At 40.1% G+C, this 19,141-nt stretch overlaps 3 protein-coding genes across 5 annotated transcripts; 1 reads left to right on the forward strand and 2 right to left on the reverse strand.

Annotated features, from left to right (window-relative positions):
- Positions 1-1,817: 1,817 nt before the first annotated feature.
- LOC117612218 (protein ALP1-like) lies at positions 1,818-3,756 on the reverse strand. Its single transcript, XM_034340981.1, has one exon. The coding sequence runs from the start codon at positions 3,540-3,542 to the stop codon at positions 2,202-2,204; it is 1,341 nt and encodes a 446-aa protein (XP_034196872.1). The 5' UTR covers positions 3,543-3,756; the 3' UTR covers positions 1,818-2,201.
- Positions 3,757-8,078: 4,322 nt separating this feature from the next.
- Positions 8,079-13,447, forward strand: LOC117638245 (zinc finger protein ZOP1-like). 3 transcript variants are annotated; one of them, XR_004587284.1, is made up of 7 exons: positions 8,079-8,250; positions 8,829-9,029; positions 9,440-9,530; positions 10,472-10,567; positions 10,669-11,081; positions 12,336-12,458; positions 12,549-12,977. XR_004587284.1 is itself a non-coding variant. In XM_034373380.1 (6 exons), the coding sequence occupies exons 1-5, from the start codon at positions 8,242-8,244 to the stop codon at positions 11,031-11,033; spliced, it is 762 nt and encodes a 253-aa protein (XP_034229271.1). In that variant the 5' UTR covers positions 8,087-8,241; the 3' UTR covers positions 11,034-11,081; positions 12,336-12,885. The 3 variants fall into 3 exon arrangements, 1 of the variants encoding a protein (XP_034229271.1); XR_004587283.1 differs by lacking the exon at positions 12,549-12,977 and adding an exon at positions 13,044-13,447 and having other exon boundaries at positions 8,087-8,250; XM_034373380.1 differs by having other exon boundaries at positions 8,087-8,250; positions 12,336-12,885.
- Positions 13,448-17,239: 3,792 nt separating this feature from the next.
- Positions 17,240-18,793, reverse strand: LOC117637332. Its single transcript, XM_034372199.1, has one exon. It carries the CDS (start codon positions 18,638-18,640, stop codon positions 17,441-17,443), a length of 1,200 nt encoding a protein of 399 aa, XP_034228090.1. The 5' UTR covers positions 18,641-18,793; the 3' UTR covers positions 17,240-17,440.
- Positions 18,794-19,141: the final 348 nt, after the last annotated feature.

The following is a 19,141-nucleotide window of genomic DNA, read 5'->3' on the forward strand; positions in this document are numbered from 1 at the left end:
AAGAGGAACCTGAAAATCAGATGGAGTATGCAACTACTGCAGTTCAAGTTTCTTTTTTTTTCTGTTTTCTGGAATGCAATTTCTGTTTTAATGCCTAGTAAAGATACTTAATGGGATTGAGAATAAAATGATTTCTACAAGTTGAGAGTAGAAAGCAAGGCGATGGGATAAAATAAATAAAAATGGGGTTTTGAGGGTTTTGTGGACTCTGAGATTTTTGAAGAAAAAGAAGAAAAGTAGATATCCTTTTGGTTAAAAAAAAAGTTTTTTATTTTATTTTTAATTTTGATAGGGCCAGTTTTGCATTGTTGTGCTGTGAAAATAATCATTGTCAGATTTGCTATGAGAGAAAGCGGTTTGGCGTTTGGTAAACTTTTTGTTAAAAGTGTTGGTGGTACCGATTCCCTCATAATCAGAAAATCATAATCATTAAACTCAACACATCTTCGAAACTGATTCTTGCATAATCAGAAAATGAAAGCACCTTATTAATTGTTTTCCCTTATAACTTTCTCTCACAGTAATTTTTAACAATAAGTGATTTTCTCATAGTTTACCAAACGGGTTAGACTTCCCAAAATTTTTAAAAAATCACTTCTCGCCTCAAATAAACAATGTCAAACATGCACCAATGTTGAATATGATTGAATATGGTGAGTATGGTGTACTTACTAAAATCATATTCAATATATCCTTCTTGGTCATTTTATATTAGAGTAAATGAGTAATTCAACAAATAATTTAGTAGTGTGGTATGTTCAGTTAATTTTAAAATTCGTTTAGCAACACTCAAATTTAATCGTGCGGGTTTCGAATTGTGTATCGGGTCGTGTCAGAAATTGCTACCCCTATTGAGAAGCTAAGGTATGTGGATTTCAAGATTCTTTTGATTAGATTTGAAAAATTACTTGTGCAACTATTTAGTTTGTTTCATGAAAAAGATTTGAAAGAAACGCTGATATGGTACTATCCCTCCCTGAGACCAAAAAAAAAATTGACAGCTACACATAACATGCCAGTTCTGTGATCAATCTCGTGAGAGCGATGTTGTATCCAGCGGTTGTATGATTCTTATTTTCCAATAATAGACTGCTCAGGTCTTAACCCATACACCAAACTTGGTCTGGGATAAACGCTGGCTTGGTTACCTTTGCAGAGCTTCTGTATCCTCACCAGAGTTCTGCTTGCATTCTTCTTCCAGTAATTTGTCTCAGCTGTCCTTTTAATTTCTGTGATGGAAACATATGAACTTCGAGCAACCACAAGTCTACGGAAATTTCCATGAATCCAGCGCCAAACAATTCTCTTCCTTCTGTAGCAACTTCATCATCTCCATACTCATAAAAGAACAAATGTCTTACCAATGTCACCCGAGTTGGAACTCAGAACCTTGAACTCTCCTACCCTTAAATAGCTATGCTTCACTAGCTCAACCAATTATTGACCTGAATTTAGGATTTAAGGCAGCTCACTGTAACTGCTGTTAGTCATGGAAAATTCAAATCTCAAAAGAGTAATGTTGCTGGCAATGGCATTCCTTTCGACTAGCACTTCTTTATGTAACTGGCCATTGCCAGTGTAACTTTACAACAAGGCACAAGCATGGAACATATATTTTATCTGAGAGTTTGGCAATACCTGAACCTGAAGAGGAAGGGAGAGGCCAAGAAAACAATCATGCAATTACTGAGCCTGGAACTTTCTTGGACAGTCAATTTAGCTGATTTAAGCCAGAATAACATTTTCAAAAAGAATTTTTTTCATGAGAAAATGCTAGCAACTAACCCATTACAGTGGATCAAAATGCACCAAAGAAGTACTCTCATAACTATGATAATTTTCAATAGCAACATTGCAATGTTAAGAAGTACAAGATTGTAGGTACACAGATTTCCTTCCAAATCGACATAAAACCACAATGGCTACTAATCCCCCCCTCACCAGGCCCTGCTAAATACAGAGATGAGAATGCAACGCTATTCATAAAACACTAGTGAATTTCCACTTTTTCTACCAATCTTGTGATTTTCATTACCATGTCAGTTGGTCCCAGCAACTATATGACAGTCATTACATATTAGCTTAATCCAAGTTCTACATCCTACACCTAAAAGGAAGAATAAAGATAACAATCAAAAGGACATCCTTACATAGAAATAAAGAAGGGTTAAGAAGCCATCCCTTCACTGAGGAAACGTGTCCTATCTCGACGAAAGCCTCTGATGCAAATCATCAGCCAATGCTTGCCTCAAGCTTTCCCCAAAGTAGTAAAACGACTTCTCACTGTCAAGCACCCTCGGTGGCGCCCCACTCTCATCAGGGTCCTTCCAGAGCTCCGGTTCAGGCTCTCTCGCAATCTGGCACAAATTATGCAACACACAACAAGCAACAATTGTCTGGGGCACATGATTAAGACCCACATTGAGGTCCTGCAGAATCTTCCACCTACCTTTCAGCAATCCAATTGCTTCAACCACAACAGACCTTCCCTTCATAAGCATTCCATCGAACAGGTTCTGTGCAGGAGTTCCCATCCCATTTGGGGAAAAGGGCGTCAACAAAAAAGACAGCAAGGGATAGCACCAGTCCCCAACAATGTAAGGCCTCACATGGTGACCCCTCACATTGATCACCTTATCCCAAACAATGTCACCAGAAGTCAGCCTATTATACAAAAGACTATCTCTAAAATGGGTTGCGTCGTCTGTGCCTCCTGGAGCTTTAACACACACATCCCAGAAGATTTTCTTGTGATCAGCCACAACTTCAAGCAAAACCGAAGGGTACCCATATTTGCATTTGTAGTTTCCAGGCAAGTTGTGCTTGTGGAGCTTGATTGGGCTTCCGTCAATGGCGCCACACATGTTGGGAAGCGATGTGAGCTCCTCGAAAGCCTGGGTGGTCTCGATGAGTCTGCGGCGAGAGACCGGGATCTTGATGAACTCCGGGTAGAGCTTGGTGGCGAGGAGGCGGGTGACCATGTTGGTGATCTTGGAGACGAGGTAAGGGTCGAGGGAGTAGCGGGAGGCGAGGGTTTGCGCGGAGAAGCCATGGGAGAGGCGGGAGAGGACCATGGCGACGGCGTAGTCGGAAGGGAGGGAGAGGTTGGAGAGGGCGATGTGAGGCCGGAGCTTCTCGACGACGGTGGTGAAGACGGGGTAGGAGAGGCCGTAGAGGGAACGCCACTGGGCGTCGCGGAGAGGGGCTTCGAGGGACCAGATGTGCTCGGTGGCGAGGGCTCGGAAGGCGGAGACGGACATGGCGGAGGCGGTGGTGGAGGAGGCGCCGCCGGAGGTTGAGGCGGTCGCGGTGGAAGGTTTGGGGCGGGAGGTGGCGATGAAGGAGAGGACGGAGGCGATGGTGAAGAAGAGGAGAGGGGCGGCGGAGGAAGAGGTGAGGAGAGAGGTTGGGGTGGAGGAGGAGGAAGAGGAGGTGGGGGAGGGGGAGGAGGTGGTGGTGGTAGAGAGGAGGGAGGTTGTTGGGTCGATGGAGTTGTGGAGGTGGAGGAGATTTGAGAGCATTAGCAAAAACGATTCATCCATTTTTCTTTTTTCTTGGTTCTTGGGTTCAGGGTTTGTGTTTAATCTCCTGTTCTTGGGTTCTCTCAGAAGCTTCTTGGACTGAAGAAAGAAGAGGATCTGCTGCAGAAGGAAGAGAGGAAATGGAGAATTGGGGTTTTGAACTTCGGAGTTGGAGTCAAATTAGATCATTTTCAACTGAACTGGTGAATTTGAGCAAAATCATTGTTTGAGAATTTTTAATTTTGTCTTTTTTTTTCATGTTTGGTCAGATCGAATTATTGAGTTTGAGCCCAATTGCAGATATTTATGTCTGCTCAATCCAGGCTGACTTTTTGAATGCACTGGGCTGAAGCTCATAGCCAAAGGTTAAAAAGGGCCGGAGTGAACTTATACCCATTTTGCAATTTTTTTTAAACCAGAACCCATTTTGCATTTTCATCCTGAATTTCAATAATAATTGATGTCGTCCTCTAATTAGGTCGTGCATTGTTCTCCAATTATAAATGTTGATATTTATGATTGTATTAACAATGATATTATGTTTAGGTTCATGTTTAGATTAATTGACCAAGGCAAGTGTGCCTGTTGTTGATGCTCAAAATGGTTAGGCCAAGGTTGAGTCCAACTTAGTGATGAGGTGTGATGGATGATGGATGAAGGTGAGGACCTTCACCAAGTGTGTGAGGATTTGGGCAAACAATATATAGAAGACAAGATATACGTGGTTCACCCGAATAATGGGCTACGTCCACGGAGAAGGCTGTTCTCATTATGATAATGTTTGTTTACATTTGTACAAGGGGGTTAGACCCAAATATAAAGATAACAAGTGAGAAGCTCAGCCCAGAGATGGATCCAGAAGAGAGAGTCCTCAAGAGCCAGTCCCCTTCTAAGGAAAGAGTAGTCTTCTTTTATAGGTGAGGGGAGTCTCCATCTCTTGTAGTTTTCCGATGTGGGACTCCTCTTGCTTTGCTTAGAGTTGTGATTTGTTGATGCTGCTTCTTTGGCTAAGGTGATGACCTCTCAAAGCATGGCACTTGAATGATCTAGCCTAGCTAGTTGCTCGGTCAGTTATGGTACAAACAGTAGTCCCCCAAGTTCTCGAGTAAGAAGGTACTTCTTGGTTGGGGACTTGTAATTTTAAGTGCACTGGCCGAGCAACACCATAGTTCATCTTCCAAGCAGTATAGTGCACTGCCCATAGTCCCCTAAGTCCCCGGGTAAGAAGGACATTTGGAAGGGAGAGAACTTGGCTCGAGGGTGCCGAAGGTAAAGGGGATGCCGAAGGTATAAGGCTTGCATGTCGCAAGGCAATGTGCCTAGGCACGAGGGGGCCGAAGGCATAAGAATTGCATGTCGCAAGGCAATGGGCCTAGGCACGAGGGTGCCGAAGGTAATGTGGCTAGGCACGGGGGTGCCGAAGGCCCAAAGCTTGCATGTTGAAAGGCAATGTGGCTAGGCACGAGGGTGCCGAAGGTAATGTGGCTAGGTACGGGGTGCCGAAGGCCCAAAGCTTGCATTTTTTTTTTTTTGAATGGCCGGGCCATTTTGGAAATTTTGGACTTCCCCACAACTCCTCCATGGCCCTTGCCGTTCGGCAAGGGTCTAGCCAATGTTTTTTTTTTTTTTTTTTTTTTTTTTTTTTTTTTTTTTTTTTTTGCAAGGCAATGTGGCTAGGCACGGCAGGGGGTGCACGGTTAATGTACGCATGCTAGGCACGCAAAGTGCCGCAGGTAATGTGGCTTAAAAGGCACGGGTGCCGAAAGTCCCAATGTAGTGGCTTTGGCACATGTCGCCGAAGGTCCAATAGGCTAACGAGGGTGCACGCCGAAACGGGTAACATTGGTTAAACAAAAGGGGGCCCAAAGGGCGTCCAAAGCCTTGCATGTCGCGCCGGCAAATGTGGCTAGGCACGGGGGTGCCGAAGGCCCAAAGCTTGCATGTCGCAAGGCAATGTGGCTAGGCACGAGGGTGCCGAAGGTAATGTGGCTAGGCACGGGGTGCCGAAGGTCCAAAGCTTGCATGTAGCAAGGCGATGTGGCTAGGCACGAGGGTGCCGAAGGTAATGTGGCTAGGCACGGGGGTGCCGAAGGCCCAAAGCTTGCATGTCGCAAAGCGATGTGGCTAGGCACGGGTCCGAAGGGGTGCCGAAGGCCCAAAGCTTTTTGTCGCAAAGGCAATGCGGCATGAATGGTCTTTGGCAATTTTGGGGTCCAGCAAGAAGGTAATGGTTAGGCAATCCAGGTTGGCTAGGTACGTTCGGGTGTGGGGTGCCGGTCAGGCCCAAAGCCAGGTCCATTTTTTTTTTTTTTTTTTTTTTTTTTTTGAATGGTCAAGGGGTGCATTTGGAAAATTTGGGACCTCCATAGGCAACCTCGGTTCCATGGGCCCGAAAATTTTCAAAATGGTCTCGTGGTCTAGTTCAACGGTTTTTTTTTTTTTTTTTTTTTTTTTGGTGGAATGGCACTTTGAATTGAGATGGTGGTTTGGCCATGCAAGACATGCAAAATGATAGCTACATTATGATTGGCTAATAGATTGGTGGACTTGTACCATTTATGTTGGCAAATGGGAATAAAATAAAGACACAAGATAAGAAATGGAGATCTTATCTTTTGGAAGCCCACTCATCAATATTCATCAAAGGTGCCGAACGGTAAGGCATGTAAAGGAAAGCTATGTAAAGGAAAGCTATGGTGGCCCACATACTTCCTCTTCTTCTGGACTATTATATTGCAAGGATTTATGAATCATATTGTTGAATAGGATTGTGCAATCAATTATTTAAATATTGCATGCTTGTATACAATATTTATATGTAAGTGGAGAAATCTTATCTTGTGGTGAGGATGCACGTGGGCATCTTCAGAGTGGAGCAATTTTCCTTGGCCATGCGCAAGCCATGCATGGTGATGTCTTTGGTGCACTTGGAATCAAAGGCATCGCTCATGTCAGAGAGGCTTGCCGGAGGCATCGCATGTGCCACATGATAACGAGGTGTCGAAGGTATCGTTCATGCTGAATGACAATGGGATGCCGAAGGCATTGCTAGCGTCGAATGATGATGAGGTGCCGTAGGCAGCAGATGCGACGAATGATGAAGCTTTGTAGAACAAGCTCAAGTCCCCATATTTTTACTCTTCAAGGACGTGCCGAACGACACTTTGAATTGAGATGGTGATTTGGCCATGCAAGCCATGCAAGGCGATAGCCACTTTCTGGTTGGCTTTTCCTTAAAATATCATCCTCTGCAATTTGTTGCCTTAGCATTCATGGTGGCTCCAGTAAGGCATTGCCGAACGGCAACCTAGGTGACGTTGATTGTATGGTTGCCGAAGGGCATTGGAGAAGAGGAGAACGACATAAGCCTTTTGTGTCAATTCCCACAGACGGCGCCAAACTGTTGATGCTCAAAATGGTTAGGCCAAGGTTGAGTCCAACTTAGTGATGAGGTGTGATGGATGATGGATGAAGGTGAGGACCTTCACCAAGTGTGTGAGGATTTGGGCAAACGATAAACATATAGAAGACAAGATATACGTGGTTCACCCGAATGATGGGCTACGTCCACGGAGAAGGCTGTTCTCATTATGATAATGTTTGTTTACATTTGTACAAGGGGATTAGACCCAAATATAAAGATAACAAGTGAGAAGCTCAGCCTAGAGATGGATCCAGAAGAGAGAGTACTCAAGAGCCAGTCCCCTTCTAAGGAAAGAGTAGTCTTCTTTTATAGGTGAGGGGGAGTCTCCATCTCTTGTAGTTTTCCGATGTGGGACTCCTCTTGCTTTGCTTAGAGTTGTGATTTGTTGATGCTGCTTCTTTGGCTAAGGTGATGACCTCTCAAAGCATGGCACTCGAATGATCTAGCCTAGCTAGTTGCTCGGTCAGTTATGGTACAAACACCTGTCCTTATGTACCATAATTTCATCTCCTTTCGTATAGATTATAGTATTTTATACTCAAAAGACTATCGTTTGTATAAATAAAAATACTTTGTTTACTTTCAAGGTTATGAAGAAGGGAGAAGTTGGATAGGCTTGCAAAATTGGACTAAGCTTGGTGGGCAAGCCCAAGCCTAACTAGTCTTCTAGGCTACGGACTGGCCCAGTCAGATATTATGGTCAAGCTCAACCCAGTATGTTATGTACATGGTAGAGCTTGGACCTAAACTTTTAAGCCCATAAGTAGAGCGGTCCAACCCGATAATTAAGTTAATAAATAATATATTTATATAATAAGCTAATATTAATTATAAAAAATTAGTTAAATACTCACTCCTAGACATAGTTCTATAAAAAAACCGTATACCATTTAATGTATATAAACACACTCAAAATAAACCGTAAAAGAGGCAACTGTTGGTTTTTGGATTCATTGTCTACGTTGGATTATGGTTTTGCCCTTTTGATTTGAATTTTGAGAAACCAAAACTCGCAAGCAGGACAGGAATAAAAAATTATGAATACCTAGGCCCAATAAGAATAATTGGCCGAGTGGGCCTGTAAAATAATGACCGACTCAAAACGTCGTCGGAGTTACAAAACCCGGGAAACCGAGTTTCCGTGTCCGCTCCGCGAGATAGAGATACCCTTTTAATTTTATTTTGGGCGCAGAATTTCTTCGAACAGTTTTCATAGCTGCAAAGCTCCGATCTTTGCCCTAACGGTCTGATTTTGGGGTTGCCTCCCATCAGCATCAGAACCACAAATTCGCCACCATGACTGAGGTATCGTCCGCCGGAACTTCTGTAGTTTCATTCAATTTTGATAATCACTTGCAAGAACAATAGCTTTTCTTGATTTTATTGCTTTTTGTTCTTCTATAATTTGAAAGGCTTAATTGCATTGTATGTATGAGTGTATGAATATGGAAATTCAAGACCTGACCTGGGTTCATGACTAATTAGCTAAACCCAACTACTTAAGTGACAAGATGTCACTGGGCTTCTTGTTCTTGCCATGATTATAGTTATGGCTCCATTGAGACCCATTTGATGCTAATAGCAAATAATCTCTGCTGCTCATGATGCGATCCCAGCACGTTTGTTGGGATTTGGGAAAGAAAGAAGGCAATTTTTGCTCTGGAAGTTTGTTTGATTTTCACAAACATGGTGTTAGTGTAGTTTCTGACTTTCTTCTAAAAAGGACTCTCTTTTTTTCAATCTTCATTACTTTGCAAGATAGTTTTCTTCTCTTTAAATTTTGCATACAATTCGTTTTGATTTCAGTGATTTTCCTGTCTGCTGACTCCGACTGATGCCTTTTACATTAGTCTTTGTAACTTTTTCTTTTTCTCTATTTGCAGTATTGGGTTAGCCAGGGCAACAAATGGTGTGACTTCTGCAAAATCTACATATCAAACAACCCTTCTAGCATTAGAAATCATGAGCTTGGTCAGCGTCACAAGGATAATGTTGCTAAGAAGCTTGCTGATATGCGAAAAGAGAAAGTTGCAAAAGAGAAGGAAGAAAAAGAAGCAGAACGTGCCCTTCTGCAAATTGAAGCAGTGAGTATTCAAAGGTCATTTCAAAGTTATAAATAGCTTACAACAGTAGTGCATTTACTCCACTAATGGAAGTTCAGTTTATTATTGTAATTCTTTGATGGTAGTTCCTCTCCCATTTAATACACCAGTTAAATTTACTCCTTGCCTTGTTCTCATCAATACTGCCACTTTGTTAGCAACCCAGGAGTAACTGTTAACTATTCAAAATTTCAAGCCTAATTATATTTACGGAAGACATTAGAATGGCCAATCGGAATTTAAAAAGAAATTGAGCACAGAAATTTCCCCCACTCTATCTTGTTATGGATTCCAATTTATTGTTCAAAATTTTCAGATTTAGGTTTATTGAAAGAGAAAGTCTTCTCTCCTATGAGACACTGACATAAGCAATTTTCCCTAAATGTTTACAGAAAGCTAAGCGCAGCTACCAAAAGGATGTGGCAAGCTTTCAGGAGGCTAGAGATGCCCGGGCATTCGATGTTGAAGATGATGGTCAAGAGAGTAAGTACTGGAAATCTGCGTTTCCAGCATTGTTTCAATGTTAGAGCTGCACCATACTTGCAAGCTTTGGAATAAAGCCTATATAATTACACCTCGAGCACGTTGCAGCACATATTGTTGTTTGCACTCACTTTGGAGAACCCCATCCTTAAATTAATTTTGACAATCTGTTGCCTTTTTTTTCCTGGTCAAAAGTGTAGTTTATTCACCTTAGCCATATGGCTTCTAGTCCAAAAATATATTGTAGGTGGGAGTAGGGCTGTTAAATAGGTGAGAACCTTACTTACAGCTCAACTACTTGGGCGACTCATTAAGGACATTTTTTATTCTTTTTAAGTTGAGACAATAGAACAATCAGGCTACGTTTATAAACTTTATCCCTCACCACGCTAAGCTTGAAAAACTCTGCTGACTTAGGTTCCTTACAGCTGATGTAAGCGTAATATGATGATGCCATAAAGCCTTTTACCAAAGAAAGCAGTCTACAATGGAGAAAGAAGAAAGGCAGACATGGTTCATTACAAGGCTAATAAGATTATCTTTTTCCCCTTCTTCTTTTTAATTCTTTTTTCTAGTAAGCAGAAGCCCAAATTGCATTTTCAAATTTGGGATTTTGATCAAGAGAGGAAGACATTATGCTAGTAAGTTCTGAAAATGGGTTAGAATGAACTAGACATGTTACGAGAAATGTGTTTTCAGGTTTGATCTCTTGCCACACTTGTCCGGTTTGGTAGTTGGCCGAGCAAATCAGATTCTTCCAAAAATTAAATTCCAAAAAAGTATGCCTTTCGGGGAGGTGGTTTATGAATATTATTTGTTAGTTAATAAATGGGCCCTTTATTGCTATTTGAAGAAGCATGCCTTTTTGGTGATTGATGAGTATTTCTTATTTCAACTCCATTATTTACTATTAAAACTGATTCAGCTCCGATTGATGACAGAATGGCAGTATAACAGTACGTCTGGTTATTACTACAATCAAAGTAACGGCTTTTACTATGATGCGAATTCAGGTTTCTACTATTCTGACGCTATAGGTATTGACTCACTGCCCTTCTATTTTAATTATTGTGTTGGCTTAATAATTCTTTCAGAATATATGTTGTAGTTGGTATATTTACATGAAGAAACACAACAGGAAAGTGGGTGGCACAGGAAGAGGCATATGCGAACCCGCAGTTTTTATCAAATGCTGGATATAAAGAATCCATTTTGAAAAGGCCAGGGTCAACTTCAGGGGCAGGACCAGCTACAGAAAACAAAGGTGCTGATAAATCTCAAAATGGGCCTCCACCTGGGCCAGTGGTCTCAGCTTCTTTAAACCCTATGAGATCTGTTAAAGGTGCTCGTTCGTCGGTTTCTGTTGGAAAGAGAAAGAGGCAAGAGGAGAAGCCAAGGGCTATATCCGCACAAGAAGCAGCTGCACTTAAAGCGAGGGAGGCTGCAAGGAAGAGAGTTGAAGAGAGAGAGAAACCATTACTTGGTCTTTACCGGCCGCAGTGATTTGGCTGCTCAAGCAAGTTCATATCCTTAAGGACCTTAACACAAAGGGTATGCTTTGAGTTTTACTTCTTTCTTAATTATTCGATTATTTTAGTCTAACTTCCAGCATATAAGTATGCTACTGGGTATGCTGCCTTGAGTGGTTGCTTTATTGAGCTAAAATCTTTCTCCCATCCCCTTCTCTCCCTTGTCATTCTATTCAGTATGGTCCTCTGCATGTTCTGATTTTCATGATGAAAGGTGTGGGAATTAGGAAACTGTTGATGTATTCTAGCGTGTTTATGAATTTGGTCAGTGTTTTTAAAGGTGTTTCTAATGCAAGCCTCATAGGGAGGTGAGAGTCGCAAGACCTAACTGCCTGAGGGGTTTAGCTGTTCAGTGATCTGCCAGACTATCGTTATATTCCAGAGGTGTATGCCTCAGGAATAAGGCACGCTATCGAAAATTACAATTGTGCAAAACCTATTTACCCCCAAATCAACCCATCCCCACCTCACCCCTGGTGGCAATTGTCTTTTTGTCAGAAACCCTTTCGTCAGCAGTATTGTTGATCTACCTACTGTGAGAAGAATCATTGGCATACCTGCAATTTTTTTTTTCTTTTATATCCAATCACATTGCGTATACATTATGTGCATGATTCTTCTAATTTTTAGTTTTAAAGCTTCTCAACGTTGGTTGCACAGTTGATGTTTTTCGCTTTTTGGCACTGAGAAAATGTTCGACCAATTTTTTGAAACAGTGTAGTTATTGTAGAGTGGGAATGTAAAAGAGTAGTAATGAAATGCCAGGCTGTCATTTCATTAGATCGGCAAGTGCCATTAAAATTTCCAAGTAGGACAAGTGGATGGGAAAAGGGATGCACAGAGGCGCAAAAAATTGGCTGACAAAGTCACTCTAGACATAGATGAGATAGCAAGATGTTAAATGAGGTAACGAGCATGCAATAGTGTGTCCCAATAAATGAGGTAACAAGCACGCAATAGTGTGTCCTATTGCTTATCAATCAATGATGGAGTTAGTGGTGTCGAAATCTCATAGTCTGCAGATATTTTTCAGGATTGAGGGTACTGATAATTGCACAGTTTGGATTTTGGAGCCACATGTTGTGGGATGTGTGGATTTTCTAAATATCCAACTTCTTAATGTTGAAATCATTGCAGGAATTAAAATGATTTACTGCATAACTTAAATGGGGAAAAATTATTTATCCATATATTGTTATTAGAAAGGAAAGCTGGTTTATGGACTTAAATTAATATATCTTGTATTTTGATACATGTAATTGGAATTATTTTGCAGAAGTCACGAAGACTTTTGAATGCAACAACTCATTTTATGCAATGGCTGGTCCTAAGTTGTTGGTTATGTGATCTCGCGTTACATTTCGATTGCCAAAAATTGCTTGCTGGCATTGCAAATTTGGTGAGTAGCAGTACCTGATATGTTAATTTGTACAATTTGTTGCGAGCTTATTGAATGGTGGGTTTCATTATGAAAGATGTTAATTATTAGGTTCTTCAAAATGATGGGTGTCTGAGCCTTCTTCAATGTGCAACTGCTGGACAATTAGGGTGAAAGTAATCTCATATCTCTAGTACTTCTATTTTTCTTTTACTTCCAACATATGAATATGGCCGATGTAATTCTAGTTTCATTTTTCAACGAGGAACGTTATCATAACAAAGTATTTATGAGCTGATATTGGCTCGCAGGTGTGTAGTGTAGTAGTTAAATGTTAGTTTTTGTTAAGCTCTTGTATGACGTTTAGCGTATAGAAATATTAATGAATGTTGTAACTGAGCATGAAATACGGATACCAAGTACATGACTACGTAGTCTTTGTTATTGAGTTCTGATGTTGAGCACATGATTTTATGAGGTTATGATGGGGCTACGTAGAGCACCCATTTGGTAAAGTTGTAAAAATGCAATACTGTCAAATCTGCTGCGTTTTATGGTCTTTAACTCGGAACTCCTAAACCATATATCTCTTTTCATTTTTTTCAGGTGCCTCTTGGAACCACATTAATATGTTGTTAATTGAAAATGCTCTATTGTTAGGCGTGCAAGCAAACCATCAATTTGAGTTATTGATAATGTGTGTTCTTGTTTGAACTTGGGGTCCAAATTGATAGTTTGGTAATACAGTTTGATCAGAGAGCATCGCGTAACGTTCACATTCTTGGGATGTAAGATGTCTCAGCCCAGCTAATTCGAATATTTTGGCTTCGCTTCGGGCATTTTTAAAGGAGTTTTTGTTACATTTCCAAGTGATGCCCATTATTTCTTGGAAAGAGATGATGTTCTAGACATCTGTTTCTCAACACCTTTACATGTCCAGAGAAGGAAGTGAATATTGTCTTAGAACCTAATGGCCAGAAAATTACTAATTTATGTTTCTCTTGTAATTTGACTGAGGCATGAACTTTTTACGTTCAACAAAATTTCAACTCAGTTATACCACTTTTACGTCAATGTTATTGGGGAGCTAGAACCCGTGGACGACGGGATTGGGGTCTTGAGTCAATAACCCTTCCGAATGCAACGTGTGTCCATTTCTGTTTGTCCTCACTATAAATCATGATAAATGCCAGAATGTGAACTGTCTGCCATTGTTGAACATACAACTCATTTCCCATGTCGATCCACAAACCCTTTACCACATCAAAAGATGAATAAATAAAACTCTATACAGATACATTTCTCAACCACAAGACTTTGAATTGCTTGAGAGAGAGATAGCCATTTAATATATGAAGGAATTTAGGGTTCCAACTACCACTTTGCTGTTCGCACGTGGTATTTTATTTTCTCTGTGTGACTTGGTCGTCGCTGTGACTTGGAAAAGGTCGTAGATTTCGGCCAAGAATAAAAAGACTAAAAACACGAGGGGAATGAAAATAATAATAACTTAATAAATACTAAACCTATTGAGGGGTTTTGGGGACTTTAAGTCAACAAGGTGGTCCGAAGCCCGTGTTCGGCTTTCTTTGTACATCTGGGGCTGCTGGTTCATAGTACATACACAAACTGTCAGATCAAACGCGGGGGTTAGAGCTTGACACTTCACAATTACAACTCCTTTTTAACGTCTCTGTCCTTCGTTGGACCTCAAGGTTTTCTTAAATTTGGCTATACTCGATCAATAATGCAATCACGCTTCATGTTTTTACATTATTGGTCGATGATAGTAATAAATACGCTTCGAATCTTCCTCTCTTTAAATCAAAAAAATTAAAATTAATTTAGACAATTGTTTGTATATATATATATACCCAATCACATTTTATCAGTTTAATAAGCTAAACATTTTTGTTACATGCTTATTACCTTTTTTCTTTCGTTTTCTATATAATATAAAGGACTAAACCAACAGAGCAGAGGTGGCTTCTTTTTCTCTTCTTCATTCACAAAGTCACTTTTGACTCTTTTCAACTTTTTTCAATACTTTATCCTTCATTCCAAATGCTTTTCACCTGACCACAACCATGCTCACTCACTCTTGGAATTTGAAGGTAAAATATTTCTTCTTTCTACGAAGAAAAAATTCAACAGAGTCCAAAACCTGTGTCCTTTTTTCCAAGTTATAATATATCAACATATATATAAAAAGAAGCACAGTTTAGACACGAAAACCATATATGAGTAAATAAACCAAAGAGTTCCTCTCTTTTTTTACCAAAGATGTCGTGCCCCATCTTACCAATTCCAACTATGACGAAGCAGAAACGGAAAATTTCATTCATAACTATAATTATTGGCAACAATAATGCAATGCGGCCATGGATGATAAACAAAAATTGTCACCAACCAACCACCATGTATACTTGGTACCTTCAAGATCATCATATCATGATCTAGATATTTATCATTTTTGTCATCATCAACCGATATAATATGAGATTAGGGTTATAATGTACATGATGCAGCATCCCATTATCGCATCAACCCCATGCTCCTCTTTTTCCTCACTTTTTCTTTCACTCTGCAAACCAAAGTAACCATAATTATAGGATTTTATGTGGGTCTCCCTCCGTAATAGACAAAACTATTCTTTCAATAAAGCTAGGTTATGCATGCATGGCTTGTTGCCCTTCTTTAACCAACAAGAGCATTGGGAATCTATAAAAAGTAGAGTTTTACAATGAAGAACGATATAGACAGTTACTCACGCGCGCATTATATCAACGATTTAAATTTAGAACTTTTTCATAAAATGCTTAATGGCTTATGCTCACCTATCCAACAATATGTATCCTGTTTGACTTATAATTAGGTGATGCATGGTTGATAGAGACATTAGCTAGCTTAGAGTTCGTTTGATAAAGTTTTTATCTTATCTTTTTCTTTTTCTATTATTAAATCGAGAGAAAAGAGGTGAGCGAGGGAGGAAGGAGAAGAGATAGAACGATTTTCAAAATAGAAATTAGAAATCAATTCCAATGATCATAATTGTTTCATCTAATTCTTGATTCCAATATAGTAAAGGGTGAATGAGTAACCATTAGGATGTGAGCCAATACTATATTGTATTATATTTTAATATTCCTCCTCAACCCTCATGTAGGATCGGTCTTCAAATATATAAATTGTGCCTAATACTATAATATGCAGAAAGAAAAAAAAGAAATTGTTAATTAGTGCAGGGATCTTGTGGAGTTGCATCACTACAAGTGATCACTTGTACTGCATTATAGGGTTTTTTTAATAAAGAATTTATAGTTTTTTCCCGATAAAAGATGACAGTCGGGATTTGAACTTCCTTTTCTAGCATTAGAAAGAACAGTACCATTAAACTATAAGTTAGTCGACAAGATTCTCATAACCTTAACTTTTGAGTCTAATTAAGTTTGTTAATTTATCAATATTCTTATAAATTTAAAATATATGAGTCTAACAATTAGAACCTTTCTAAGGAAAAAGTAGCCAAAATTATGTGCTGAAATATAAAATTCTTACACAAGTGATCATATTTTCTCATTGTTTGAAACTTCAAGTACAGTAGTACACTAGTGACACCTAATTAATTTTGTTGGATTGCTTAGGCAAAGCACATGCATGGGCCTAACACATTAAACAGGAACCCCCCTTGTTCATCATTGCAGGTTGTGTGGTGATTACGAATTTATGGTTGAAATTCGACAGGAATATCGAAAAGGAAAAGGATTTTTTATGTACCAGTTTTGTTTTATTTTTAAATAATTGAATGATTCTCTACCTTTTGCTTGATTATTGGTGGCAAAACCGAATTAGACAACTTTACACTGTAAACATTACTGCTATAATGATTACACATCCCAACAATGATTACGGTGTGGAAAATCTTTTTCTTTTGATCCACCCATGTGTCTGTGTGCTGCTTATATCCATCCACCGTCCTTCATCTATTTTCTTATGTAAGTTTATTATTAAATAGAAGATTGGGATTTACCACATTGTCCTATCATTTGCAAATGTTAATAGCTTATAAGTGAAGGGAGACTGCTTGACTCATTCCTTACAAGGAGATATTTTTCATTTATGTGAATCACAGTTTGACGCATACATAAAAAGAAAAATTTATGCACACATGTAACATTGCTATTGACAGGAATGTAGGAGTTTCTACTGACATAGTAAGAAGGGAAGTGTTTTCCTAAGTAAAGAAGGGTTAGTCAAAATTATAATGTTAATATTGTTCCGTCTTTTAACTTATGATTATGATATTGATAAGAAAAATATCACGGGACTAAGAGTTAGAGTTAGCAATTAATAGTTTATTACGAAGGTAAATGTTTATATAAATCTTAGGAATTGCATTTACTACTTTAATTTTGTGTTGTTTTGCAAGAGGAAAATTAGGTGGTTTTCATGCATCATGCATTCAAATCGAAAGTGAAAGGGCATGGACAATGAAAAAAGGAAAGTGGGATGGTGACATCTTTAGTTTCTGTTTTCTTCTTTTTCCTTCCCTTTAATTCAAACTAGACAAATACTCTTCAATAACGTTAGAGGTGCTCTTTCCTATATCATATATGTCGGTAAATCATTCATTGCCATTCCAAGAGCCCTCATAAGATATATATATATATTTTTTTTTGTAACTGAAAAAACAGATATATTTTCTATGAATGAACTCAAAGTGACATGTAATTGGACATGATTAAGGAGAGGAGAGAAAAAAAAATTAGTTTCATAATTGTTCCCCAACCAAACACAAAACGTCGCTTGTAATTTAATCTCTTGTATATATATGTTTGATACAATTCGATTCCATTTCTTGTGATAGAGACACCACACATATGCCCCAACAATCAAATAATCCAACCAAGATCATCAACCATACGAGCAAAACTCAAACATCCACATCCCACAACAAAGAAATTTGAACCCAAAAAAAAAAATATCTACGGCTACAGATTGAGTCATGATCTGCACCCTCCACCACGTGTCAAAGACCCAAAAGCCCCTCTGGAAATCTCATGCAACCCGGGGTTGAACCCCAAGCAACCCAAGAGACCATGCTTGTACGGCAAGAAGGTCTTCCTTCTCATCTCCTCCGTAACCGCCCGGTTCGCGGTGTAATGCAACTCGTGAGGCGAAACCGGCCCTTTCCTCCTCGAGCTCACTGACCCCACGCTGTCGGTGGACCGAAAACTCGAGTTCTTCACATCCTCCGCAATACTACTGCTACTTTTCTTGGGTGACAGCATCGCGTACTTTCTCAACGGGTCTTTTCCAGTTGTGGCTCGGCCTTCTGATGCGCTTCGAAACAACAAAAGATCTTTCAATTTCCACTTTCTACTTACTTTCGATGAAGAGAACGAGATCGCTGACAAAAATGAAGAATATGCTGAAGATGTGGAGGCCTTGTTGGAGTTGGTTGTTGATGAAGAAGCTGTCTTGTCTTCTTCGATGTCGAACATGACGTCCGACACGCGCAGGGGAGACAAAGATCTGGTACCCTTTTTACGCACGGAAGGAGATCTTTCTCTTCCCCGCCTTTCTTCTTGATTTCCGTATTCATACTCGTTCTTTCGGGTCTCATTCATCGCGGCAGCGAAAGGATCATCATGAGCCTGATAGTCCTTTCGGTGATGCCGCGGGGATAGTACTCCCTGAACCAATTTCTTTCCTTGGGAAAGTCTCGACGCTCTTGGAGACGGTGACCTCGGGGAAAAACCGGAGGGACCTGGCTCATCAGCTCCATTGCTCCCAACTTGTAAGCGAGGAGGGGGTTTCAGAGGCCGGATCTTGCCGCCGTCGAAGAGCTCGTCCGCCGGCAAGGAAGCCTTCTCCAACTGCCCACTAAAATCAAACTCAAAATCCTCCTCAAGATGATGACTATGATCACCATTAATGGTAGCTCTGGACTTGGGAATTCCGGGCTTCTCTTCCCACTTGAAAGGGATTGAAGAGGCTGAAAGTCTTGGACCGTTTTCGCCGGAGAGGTCGTTGAAGTGGCTGTAGAAGGAAGAGGCCCGGGTGGGGCTGGTGGGTGCGCTGAAGAAATAGTTGCCAAATCGAGTGGGGCTTGAAGGAGCAGTCATGTAGGGGGATGAGCAGGCGCTGCTGTCGAAGTTGAAGTCCACAGGGGGCACTGGGTGAGCCACTTGTATCTCCATGACTGGTTGAGCTGAAGAGCTTAAGCTCTGGTTTTTGGGGGTTGGGGATTTAAGGTTAGAGAAACAGTGAGAGAGTATTGGGATATATAGGAAGTTTAAGAGTGAGAGGAGAGAAGATGAGAGGAAAGAGAGGGGAAGGAGGATAGTGGGAGAAGATTGACTAAATGACTAGAGTTGAGTCTAGAGAGAAGATTGGTCATAGACGCCAACTTTATATATAAATCAACTCACTCTTCCATCTGTAGCATTTATTGTTCTATTTTCTCTGGTCCATCTCCATGTGTGGGTGGGTTTTGCCTTGCTTGGTTTGTTATCCCTCATTTAGTACCCTCTCTCTCTCTCCCTCTCTCTCTGTTGGATTTAACTAACTTTTGTTTCCGAATTAGAAAAAGGAAAGAAAAATCGATGTCAATAAATAAAAGGAAATATGTTGTTTGGAATTGACCATCAACTTACAATACTTGGGATATTGTGGATATTTTGTAATACGAATAAAATATC

The sequence above is a fragment of the Prunus dulcis genome, chromosome 8, assembly GCF_902201215.1.
Source record: "Prunus dulcis chromosome 8, ALMONDv2, whole genome shotgun sequence".
NCBI lineage: Eukaryota > Viridiplantae > Streptophyta > Magnoliopsida > Rosales > Rosaceae > Prunus > Prunus dulcis.

Bases quoted from the DNA above. Each gene is read 5' to 3' on its own strand.
- LOC117612218 (XM_034340981.1), bottom strand. From the start codon at position 3,542: ATGGATGAATCGTTTTTGCTAATGCTCTCAAATCTCCTCCACCTCCAC.
- LOC117637332 (XM_034372199.1), bottom strand. From the start codon at position 18,640: ATGGAGATACAAGTGGCTCACCCAGTGCCCCCTGTGGACTTCAACTTC.
- LOC117638245 (XM_034373380.1), top strand. The intron at 9,531-10,471 runs GTAAGTACTGGA...GATTGATGACAG, and splicing joins TGAAGATGATGGTCAAGAGA to AATGGCAGTATAACAGTACG. The intron at 10,568-10,668 runs GTATTGACTCAC...GAAACACAACAG, and splicing joins CTACTATTCTGACGCTATAG to GAAAGTGGGTGGCACAGGAA.